Source organism: Crassostrea angulata, chromosome 4 (assembly GCF_025612915.1).
Source record: "Crassostrea angulata isolate pt1a10 chromosome 4, ASM2561291v2, whole genome shotgun sequence".
Lineage (NCBI taxonomy): Eukaryota > Metazoa > Mollusca > Bivalvia > Ostreida > Ostreidae > Magallana > Magallana angulata.
In genome coordinates, this window is record NC_069114.1 from 10,920,979 (window position 1) to 10,933,055 (window position 12,077).

Consider the following 12,077-nt stretch of genomic DNA (forward strand, 5'->3'; position numbering starts at 1 on the left):
GACTATATATATTAGTACAGAAATTCAAATTGTTGATATCATTCTATATAAAAGAAAATGTCAGCTCGACGCCTTTGTGGCCGTTCCGGCCTTTGATTTTCTTGTTCCTTCGGAACTGTACGAAAATTAAAATTGTTAAAAAGTATGTGTTATTTTCCATAATTTTTTTTTGCCTTAAGATTTTTCTTTTTTAACCAAATAGTGAAATAAAATTATAGCGCATGCATTCTAAATGTGATAAAAATCTGTACACGAACCACTTTTAAACATTATGATTTGCTTAAAAAATACAATTATTCGAAACATATATAGAATACATTATGGATACTCTAAAAATTGAATGCTCTTATCGTTAAGATTATCATAAGCATATCATCAAAAACATATGCATGACACTGTACTTGCAAAACATACAGTGTAGGTAATGTTCAATTATTTTTATCATGCATTTTGTAAACAATTATGATTCTTGTGTTACAAGCTTTTTTGGGGTCTTGTTTATTTGTTTGTTAAAACTGCACATGCAAAAACAAGATTAAGCGTTCATGCTCTTTGTTATGCTTTTGTCTACATTTGCTGTATACTTTTTTTTCTTCATTTTTCAATCAGACAATTTTTAAGTACCACAAAAAGTGCCATGTAACAGTCAAAATATTATCCTATAGGTCTAAAATGATGACTGAACAGTATTCTTTTGCTAATAAGTGACCATTTTGAAACCTTTCAGACACATTTCAGTTCATGGAATAACATACAAAGTTTATATTTGCACGATTACAGTGTCACTTCCCAGTTTGTTTTTTAACATTCTTCCTCTAGTTAGCAACCTATATTTGTAAACAAAAACATCATTAGAGCCACACAGCCTTTAAAAAAGTATAAACTCTGTTTCTCTTTTAAATCTATTTTTTGGCTCTACCTGAACTTTTGCTTAACTCTTGCATTGTAAACAATCAGAAAGGGAAAATAAAAAATGGAAATTGTCAACTCATCTCTTTATTCTAATTTTTAAAGGAAATTATATTTTTTGTGGCTAAAATATCCTAACAATTTTTCGGGGTTACTAATGTGAATGAAACACTTTTATAATTATTCATAAAATATGACCTATGGGTACCAAATGCCCCAAATTGTTCGCGGACCAATTTTTGTATTCATATAGAGCAGAATTTATTTGAAAAAAATATCAATTAACAAATGTTACTTCCAAACTTACGTCAACTTGATATATCCCAGTGAATCTGAAATAAAAGACATTACAGAGTCTGCGTCATCTGTTTCAAATTTGGATATTTTTATAGAAAGGGACATTGATATGATATACGTGCATTCGTCAGCAAAAATGATCATCCACTGGGTCGCATGCTGACTGACTTCTTCAAACTTATTGTTAGACTATAAATAATCAGCTTATTATCGATTTTTTTTCGTGTTTCCCGATTAACAGAGAGCACACGGCGGGTGTGACAGGTCAGCAGACGAGGCCCACTCCTCCATGGAACCTTATCCTACCTCTAAATGTTTTGGAGGTCCGTATATGCGCTGCTCCTGTTTTGTATTATTCCTGTAGACTTTTGACTTTGAACACTGTTCGTAATCACCACGTTTTCATTTTCAATAATCATGTGATACACAGAAAAATTCTCCAATGTGTCAGAAGCTTGTCAACTAAATGAAAGTCTTTAGTCAGTTCAAATCTGCGTAGTTCGTGCTTACAAAGTAACTAACTAAAATACATGTAACGATCCACTTATGTTTAAAAAATGTCTATGACGTCACCCATTGTATATAAATAACTCCATAGTGTTGAATAGTTTAGAGAAAACATCCCCTAGTCGGGCCTTGAGCCCTCGAAGGGAATGTTTTCTCTAAACTATTCAACACTATTGAGTTATTTATCCATTAGATAACACACGAAACCAGTGAATGATGTGAACATTATCAAGTTCAGGGGTTATAAAATCGTCAAAATTTAATAAACTTAACTTGGCATTCGACAACTGAATCTTTATAAGTGAAAAAGAATGTATAATTACATTTTACCTAAATACATGCATATAAATACGCAGATAGCTTCATAAAAAACGTGTTTTATTGTCATAAGTCTTTTTATGGCCATGTAAACGCAATATCTTGAATGGCGAGGTGATATAATTTCAATTTAATTAAACATATTTCAGACACTTGAACACATGTAATTGTTCGCAGCTGCTTCTTCAATTTGATCTTAATCATTTGATTATTTACAATATGTGAGTTACATGTTACTATGATTAAAGGTGTCTATTCGTTGGAATGCATACAATGGACCTCTTCTCGAGACGGAAAATATAGATCTCATTGCTACGAATATCTTCAAGAAACCAGGAATTCAACCTTTGAAGCCGAGGCAACTTGTAAGATGTCAGGCGGACAACTAGCCCCCTTTGTTGATGAATTCCAGTTCAATTTTTGGCGAGACTTTCTACCTACGGTTAGGTACAAGATTTTTTTTTAAATGCTCAGAAAATATTAATACATCTGTAGAAAAACATGTATACTGTACTGTACCAAAATTACATAAAATTGTTAATTATTTTTATTGAAAAAGGATGTCGGATTTTTTAAAGTAATGATTGTACATTAAACAGCTATTTTGTTGTAATTGTGAATATATTCAACAAATTTGTAAACTACTCTATATGCTATAGAATTAATTTGTTTGTTTGAATTTTCTTCAAATATCAATGTGGACTGACGAAATGATTTCTATTTCTATATCTGAGTATCTTAACATATAACAATAGCATTAATTTAATGAAAATAAAATCGGAAAATAATAAACATATTTTATGGAAACAAAAACTTGTGGAAATCATTTACTAGGTCTTACAACTAGATTTTGATATTTGAAAAAAAACTTGAAAGCTTAATCTTTGAAAATATTAAAATATTGCACGAGTTGCTTTTAATCAACTGAAAAAAACGCCATATAAAGCAATGTATTGATGATACTATATGTACGTACACAATGTTTTACGTTTTGGGTTGAAATACTTCCCGGTAATTTGTTTTAATGCATATCATTATATTTTCTCTTTCATTATACTTAACACAACAACATAAAGTATACTAGATACCAGGTTGTTGCAGTCTTAGACTCAAGATCAAATTTCTATGATTTGGTATTTTTCTTGCTTTTGGTGATTTTATATTTTCAATATTAGGGGCTTCCTTAAATCTTTCGATTTGTTTAATATGAAAAAAATCACGAACATATTTCTAAAATCAATTTAGCTCCCCTGAACCGACGTTTCAAGTGAGCTTTTCTGATCACCTGTTGTCCGTCGTTCGTTTGTCTATCCGTCCATCCACCTGTATGTAAACTTTTCACATCTCTGATTTCTTCTCAAGAATTGCAATGCCAAATTTAACAAACTTGGTACAAAGCATCTTTATGGAAAGGGGAATCTAGATTGCTAAAATAAAGGGCAAATCCCTTTTTAAGTGGGAACTGATTGCATAAGAGTGAAAATAAGGTGTCTTGTTATTAAAATAAAATTATAAGTTGTTAAAATCGTGACCGCCGGCCCAATATTTGGGCCCAAAGAGGGGTTCAAAGTTTAACAGAAAAATTAATGTGGAAAATGTTTTAGATTCCTCTTCTCAAGAACAACAAAGCTTCAATTTGTGAGATTACTATGCAAGCAACCAAAGATAATGTAGATTCTAAATTGTTGAAATTGTGACCCACGCATTAATACTGAGCCCCCAAGATGAGTTCAAATTTCAAAACAGAACTTTTTAAGGAAAATATTTAAAAATCCTCTCAAGAACTACAATGCTTCAATTTTTGAGATTACTATGCAAGCATCCTCAAATGATGTAGATTAATATTGAAACAATATAGAAATTGTTAAAACTAAACCCGGACCAATACTTTAGCCCAAAGAGGGGTTCAACGTTTAACAAAGAAATATATAGGAAATATGTTTTAAAATCTTCCTCTCATGAACCACAATGCCCAAATTTGTGATATTACTATGCAAGCATTACTCAGATAATGGATATTCTAAATTAATAAAACCCTGACCCCGGACCAATATTGTGATCCAAAGAGGGGTTCAAAGCTTAACATTAAAATGTATAGGGAAAAAGTTGAAAAATCTCCAATTTGTGATATTACTATGAAAGCATCCTCTGATAATGTATGATTATAAATTCGTGACCCCGGACCAATACTGAGGCCCCATGAGAGCTTAACAGAAATATATAGGGAAATGTTTAAAAATCATCTTCTTAAAAACTGCAAAGCTTCAATTTGTAAAAATACAATGCAAGCATCCTAAGATCATGTAAATTATAAATTGTTCAAATTGTAACCCCTTGACTAATACTAGAGTCCCAAGAGGTGTTTAAATTTTAACATACAAATATATTGGTAAAATACTTACAAAACATATAAAATGATAAAAGGAACTAATGTTTGGATGAGCGATGTGACCCATTGGACACTTGTTATATCATTTAATTCAAAACTTCAATATTAAAAAAAAAGAATTAATTGTGAAGCTAGTCGAAGGGTTAACTTTTATTGGACTGTATGTTAATTAAAATAAATCATACAAACACTTAAGATTAAAGAAACATGTTTCATTTTTCATATAACTGCATTACTTCGATAAGCATGTGCTTTCAAAACATAATACTTATCTAGTATTACAAATCTGATTACCTTAAGGAGTGAAATCATAATTGGAGTCAATGATTTGGTTCAGGAAGGCGTCTGGACGTCATTTGATGGGACCCCAGTCGATAATCTCCCTTGGAATCCACGTCAGCCGAATGGCGATAGAGATCAAAACTGTGTGGTGATCAATGCCGAACCACCAGGATATTCAGTTGGAGAGCCATTTAAACTGCAAGATAAAGAGTGTTCCGAGACTTTTGATGGGTTTCTCTGCTATAGGGATGGTACATATATCAATATACAACATATTGGGTTGCCATATTAATCTTGCGTTAAAAAAAGTTTAATTAACATCGGAATTACATTATGCAAAAGATATTATTTTTCATTTTGGTTCATATTCTTTACATAACCTTGCTAGCATATTTTTACACAATTCAACTTGTCTGCTCAGTTATACTGTAAATTCCTAATTAAACGCGAGGAATTAATATCCGCGTAAAATCGCGAGAAGCATCCTTCGCGGATTTTAAAATCTCGCCATTATTTTCTGAGAGTTGAAAACTATAAGAAATAAGGAGAAAAGTTCAACGTTCGCGGTTTTATATTCTCGCAATTTGGTAGAAACCAGCGGGATCGCGGAATTAAGTACACCCGTAATATAAGGAATTTACAGTAATCAGGATATGGTTTTTTTCTGAGAAGCATGGACATATTTCTTCTATCTATGATCGATTGTGTGAATGATTTGGTTGATAGAAATAAATAGAACATTATATATTTTTTTTGAATTACAGCTCTGTGCTTTACAAACTGCGAATGGAGATGCAGGACTGATTGTTTCTGGTTTATTTCACAAAAAGCAAATTGGACTTTTCATGGCGCAAACGCTCAATGCAAAGAACAGGATGGTGTTCTGGCCTCTGTGGCAAGTTTGAAGGAATTCGAATTTCTAAAAAACGCTTTTCTTGGCTTTCAGTAAGTTTATTATCATTTAAACTGCACTGATATATAAATAACTATTTGATATATTATCTATTTCTATAATTATTTTATTGTGTGATTGGGGCTAATGCGTTGACCATAATAATTTTCATATAAAATTATCCAGTCTAATGTCAGAATGCATTTTACTTTTCTAAGAATTGCATGTATAAAAGTGTTCTCGGTTCCAGAAACCGGCTTTAAGATAGTAAGAACAAAATTATGCATGAGTCTATTAGGACAATCTTCGAATCAAAAGAGTCCAGTTTGTTTTTTACCGTTTTATCTTTCTTAGGCCTGAATTACAATACTACTGTTATTGATTAACAAAATGCGCGTCAATGCATCAAAGCAAACTAATTTTTTCCACGGCGCTTGTACATAATATAATGTAGTACATTGTATGAAGAGATACATTTGGCCTTACCGTCAAGTTAGAATCATTATGCATAGGATCATAGGTGCATGCAGATATACCTATGGTTTATAATGGGGGCACATTTTGAAAATAATATATATATATTTCATTTGTGTTAATTATTTTATATTGCATATATTATATTTTTTGTTGTATCACATTTAAAACAAAACTTTATATCTTGATTTAAATGCTAATTTTCCTTGCTTATCATAAATACTCAGTATGAACGATTGACAGTAAAATCAATATGTTGCCCCCCTCTTTTCTCTCTCTCTCTCTCTCTCTCTCTCTCTCTCTCTCTCAAATGATTATTTATTTCTTCCAATTTGATAATTATTTTGTTATTAAATATAATCATTGGGATGATGTAATGCTTAATCTTTTTTGTAAGGTGTATAGCATGACACTCAAAAATGCTAAACTTATAGTTTCACAATTTTTTTTCTAGAACATATATGGGCATAAGATCAGCTTGGCTGGGTGTTCACTTCATTGACGGTCAGTACCGTAATGTGAATGGAGACGATTTTCCGGTTGATGTCCTTAATGTTACTAGTGACCCGCCAGAAGACTCGTGTTTACAGTTCGGTCAGAAATCGGTCTTATATAATGATTTATACTCCTTTCATTCCTGTGACACATCCGGATCCATGGCTGGAATTTGCACCAGAAGCAAGCTTGGTATATATCTCATCTAAAGTGTCAATCAAGTGTGTGGAACTGCAAAATACGTTTTTATAATGCATTTTAACATATTTACTCCTTGCAATTTAAAGTCAGTTTCTTCGATAAAAACATGTACTGTAACAATAGCATAGATTAGCGGCCAATGGCAATTTTGTGACAAAACAGCCAGGGAATATACAATTTTTTTTTTCTCACTTAAACTTTAACTGTGTTTGATATTTAAACGAATGAGCCTGATGGATTGAAAACGTTTACCTTCGTTTTCATCCATTATAATAAAATACTTGTTGTATTCAATCTCTCCCGTAGGTTTTCGCTGGTACACAGAGAAAAACTCTACGAGTGATGCGTACATCAGAAATGCTCTGCAGATTGACAAATCGGAAACAACTAGTGAGTTTATATATTTTATGATTATATGCTTTAAGTTAGTGTACTAATGATGGTAAATTGTGTGAATGTAAAACTTAACCAAAAACTGCCATCATAAAAGGAATTTTGAATGTAAAATTTAAGAGAAATGGGGAAAAACTTTAAAGTCCACATTCTAGTGGTGCATCGGTTTGTATATGTCACATTCATCAATATATAGTTTTTATTCCTTATGAGTTATTTTTTAAGGCGCCATCTTATTAATTGTCCTTTTTAAAAACAAATTTCAAAAAAGTATTGCAGAAATATACAAAGGAAAATAACAATAAAGAGCGTAAGAAAAACAAATAATGGAAGCTCTTAAACTATGTCTAAAAAGTACTATTTGCGTCAAAATGCCCAGGATGGCTAGGTAAAATTCGTTGGATAAGGAATCTCAAGTTTGTCCCACAAAACAGCCGCCGAAAAGAAATAACTCGTGCTAAATTGCCTATTTGAAAACTGTCATATTTTATCTAAATACTATCACAATATATGAGAATATTTTTAAAGTGTTTTTCATTACTCTTTATCTTATTTTTGTGCATGTTGTTTTAGCGGAAATTATAAAGCGTACCAGTGCCTCTGATGGGCGAGCTTCTTCCACCGGAATTGGATGTGTCGGTGTGTCTGTAATAGTAGCTGTGATGGCGTTCGTGGTTATCTTAGATTGTGGTCAACGACAAAAAATCGATGGAAAGAAAAAAAGAAAGCGACATATTCATAACATCAGCCATAATAATGAAAATATCAGAGGCAGGAGCAAAATGACAACAAAAGTATAATTATAGTTCTGTGTCAGACTTAGCTTAATACGACTGTTAAAATAATCCAACCTGCAGGTACATGAATGTTCATAGGGCTATCTTATGACTATGGTGTGTCCAAAGTAGGTCAAAGGATAGTCTTTGTCTTAAGTCTGTTTCTTGAAGCTCTCCTAAATTTAGGAGTCGCCATAACTTTGTACTCAGTTTGGGGCATCACTTGCCTTGTCCTAGGACCATCCTATGGTTGTAAAATCACGCTTTTTTTGGGGATATTGAAACTATTGTGAAGCTTTTTCTTAAGACCGTTAAAAAATTATTCTATTGCCTTTGGCTAAAGAGTAACGGTTTATATAAACCCTGCGTGATCATTCTTATTTTTCATCAATTTATCGTGAAAAATAATTTGTAAAACAATTATTGCAAAAAATTAATGTTTGATAAATTGTCTTTATACATTTTTTAAGGTAGCATATTACAATTTTATTTTTTTTATTAAACCTCTACGTGTATTCGACATATTGCAGATCAAAGGGACATTAGTTGTTTGTGTGTATAGAACGTTAAATTCTATGAAAAGCGCATTACTTGAATTTGTAACCTTATATCATGTTTAAACTGTATACAATCTCTTCATAAATGGTCTATTTGATTGTGTTAATGTCATTATGAATAAAATCTGATTTTATTGTTCCTTTACCAATGACATGTACAATCATTATTCACTCTATGTCTTCTTCTATGTGAGAACAGTAAAGCAGAATATAAAATTGTAAATTAAAGCAGTTTTTTTGTTTGTTTGTTTTTTTTTCTTTGTTTTTCTCTTTTAAAAAACCTTCCAGGTGATACTTCCTTTTAACTTTAGGCCTGAATCTGAAGGGAAACAAGGATAAAGTAGTAAATGCTCTTAACGAAAAAATCCCTTAATTCCACATGTCTTCGGTTGAATTGGTAATATTTTCTCATTTTCTAGCAAAATTATCCCCGATTGTAAATCCTCTTTAGATTAACAGGTTGTTTGCTGCTGCTACATATATTACAAGTAGATGTTTTCAGGTTTTAAGACAAACATCGATTAAAAAACTACTTTAAAAATGGTTCTTTCATTCGAAAAGCCAGGCTGATGGAAAATTATTCATTTCAAAAGCATGAAAAAATTATCGTAAAAAATAACTTGACTAAAAGCTTACAAAATGCAGTATAGGAGTAATAAAGGAGATAAGCAACAAAAGATAAAGCTTTATAGATTGAGCTATGTATCCTGCAATGACAAACATATTTTAAAGATATGAATATATACCACAGAAGAATTTTCAGGATATAAGATAGTCATAGTTTTACATATTATGGCGTTTTATTATTTAGTGTAATATTACAAAAGTATTTGGTTATAAGGTCTCATTTATAAGATTAATAAAAAAGATAAATACGTCTCTAAAAGAAAAAATAGTGAATAGTTTGATAATACAGACTCTTTTTGATCCTAAGATATGATGAGCATATTCCTTAACTTATAAGAGGAGATCTGGGTTCTAGTTTTTTAGGAGTGATAAACGTCAAGTTTTGCTATAATTATTTGACTCCTTAAATGAAATTTAAATTTTTAAAAACTTATTGCATATCTATAGGACAGTCCCAATCATATCCCAAGAGATGACGTAGCTTCTTTTAACGTTGTAAGAGGAGTTATGGCAACCAAACATTTTTTTGCAAAAAACGTCATTTTTTTGTTGCCAACCGATCCCCGTGATGAAAATTTTTTTCTGAAACCTGATGCCACTTAAAAATGACACCACAATCATATTCTAGAAGATAATTTGGCTACGGAAAAAAAATGTTGACGTTTTTGAAACAAGATTTTTTGTTAAAAAACAAAAAAAAAATATTTTTCAGCTACCAAATGACCCCCATCACAAAATGGAAATTTCCGAAAACCTTTTTGTGCATCTATAGGACACCCCAAAACTTATTCCAAGTGATTTATTGTCTAATGTTGAAAATGTAGGATGAGTTCGAGGAAGAAGGTATTTTGTGAAGAGAAAAAAAAACGTCATTTTTTTTTTTTACCATTTGATTGACCCCTAGGACTACCAGAGCATTTATAAAACCTTTTTACAAAACAACATGACACCTCCAACCAAACTCTTAGAGTTATTTTTCCTGTGTATAAGATGTAAGAGCAGTTTGAGAAAGTAAAACGTGACAGACGGACGGACAGAAGGAATATGGTAACAACAATATACCTGAAGTTTCTTTAGAAAGTGTGGGTATAGTAATGTTCTTACATTTTAAAAGTAAGGAGACTATCAAAAAATGGCCACAACCATTAAGCTCTGTTAAAGCATGTACAAATGCGATTTACTACTTCTTTAAAAAAATCATTTTTAATACCACAATATTTACTAGAATATATTCTCCGTGATTGAAAATTATTTGATTGCTTTTCAATGTAGCTATTGCAATACCATGCAATCATTGTCCTTTGATCGATGTTACATGCAAAGTGCATAAGGATACGTAATTGAAAGTTGTTAAAAGATTCTTATGTACAACCTGAGAGAATAAATATTAAGTGTTATTGCTATATGAATGAAATCAGGTGCTTAAGGTTGCATAATATCATTTTGAAATAACTTGCATGATTCTTTGTAATTATTTTAAAGTCCACCTTTACAGAAGTTTGATTCTGGTTTTGGAGAAGTTTTCTCCCTTCACCTGGTTATAAGATTAAAAATACTATATCTCATTCCATTAAATATCGCAATAAAACTGAAAATCGTGTCATTGTTTTAGATAGCACCTTTAAAGATATTGCATATATTGTGGGGTTTTTTTCAGATTTAAATTGTATATTTGCAAATTAATGCATTAAAAATGCACGGTACCCTGTAAATAAACTCAAATATATAATTCATTACATTCGTTCTAATTAACTGGGTTTTTTTTTCGAGATTAATTCGATATATATAAAACACTAAAGCAATTTATTTAATCAATTTATAAACTTAAAGGGACTTGGGACACGATTTGACTTAAAATTTTCAAATTTTAGTTTTCCATAGATTTTTCAATGTTTATACTGATAAATACAGAAGTCTACAATGCTATGTAACAATTTTAAAGTCAAATAAAATTATCAAGTTATAAGCAAGATACAGAATTCATAATTCTTTGTTTTGTAAACAAAACTGGAATATTGTAAATTTTTTCACATTTGAGTTGTATTGGTGTAAGTTTCAACCAAATGCATCTTTCTTTTGTTGATAATAGTACTTATGAAGATATTGAATATTAGTTAAAATTGTTTTTTACATGTCATCAAGAAATGGTAATTCTCTACATTACATTTTTGTAAACAGCTATAAGACTCGTAATTGTTTACATAACAATCAGTTCTTACCTTTGTGTCTTGCTTGTAACTAAACTTTAACATTCAATATTTTGGTCAATTATATGCAAAATAAAATAATCGTGTCCAAGTCCCTTAAAGACTAACAAAAGTCGGTATTAAACAAGCGTCTATACGTACACGTACATTGTATATTTAAGTAGAGATGTACTTTGAATTTACTATTCAATTCCATTCAATTCGACGTAAAACATATCACAGTTTGTTATGATATGCTTTATATGTGTCACAGCTAACTGGGGTAAAGATAGCAGTTTTAGAATCGTAAGAAATAGTCTTCAGAAATAATTTCTTTCCTCTAGAGTTCGTTGGGGCCATTTCTCACGAGAAAAAAAAGCGTATCCAATTACATATCGGAAATAGTGGATTGAAAATCTATTAAATATTGTAACTTAAGGGATTATTTAAAACAACTGTCATTTATATGATAGTCATTAATTGTTTTTCTCTTGGAACAGCTTGACCTAGGCCTCCTTGACCTAAATAACGGAGACACTCACACAAAGATCGAGTGATACTGATCGCTTTATTCATCCCATTTGTCTCGTTAAAAGGTTTTAGTTTGCTGGTGACATCTTGATATCAATACTGGGTTTCAGATTTTAGTTCAATTACAACTGGTTCTCTGGTTCTCTCTCTCTCTCTCTCTCTCTCTCTCTCTCTCTCTCTCTCTCTCTCTCTCTCTCTCATGCTCTCTTTTAAATATGATCTATCGTAATACATGTGCATGTG

General features: G+C 31.2%; 1 protein-coding gene across 1 annotated transcript; it reads left to right on the forward strand.

The window, feature by feature from the left end:
• Nucleotides 1–2,269: 2,269 nt before the first annotated feature.
• Nucleotides 2,270–7,957, forward strand: LOC128181401 (C-type mannose receptor 2-like). The gene is made up of 6 exons (XM_052849798.1): nt 2,270–2,478; nt 4,721–4,953; nt 5,467–5,647; nt 6,523–6,755; nt 7,071–7,154; nt 7,731–7,957. The coding sequence occupies exons 1-6, from the start codon at nt 2,270–2,272 to the stop codon at nt 7,955–7,957; spliced, it is 1,167 nt and encodes a 388-aa protein (XP_052705758.1).
• The last annotated feature ends 4,120 nt before the right edge of the window (nt 7,958–12,077 follow it).

What these genes read in the sequence shown, in the direction of transcription:
- LOC128181401 (XM_052849798.1), top strand. Translation starts at nt 2,270, where the DNA reads ATGATTAAAGGTGTCTATTCGTTGGAATGCATACAATGGACCTCTTCT. An exon ending in GTTTCTCTGCTATAGGGATG is followed by an intron (nt 4,954 to 5,466) that starts GTACATATATCA and finishes TTTGAATTACAG; the next exon opens with CTCTGTGCTTTACAAACTGC. An exon ending in TTGCACCAGAAGCAAGCTTG is followed by an intron (nt 6,756 to 7,070) that starts GTATATATCTCA and finishes TCTCTCCCGTAG; the next exon opens with GTTTTCGCTGGTACACAGAG.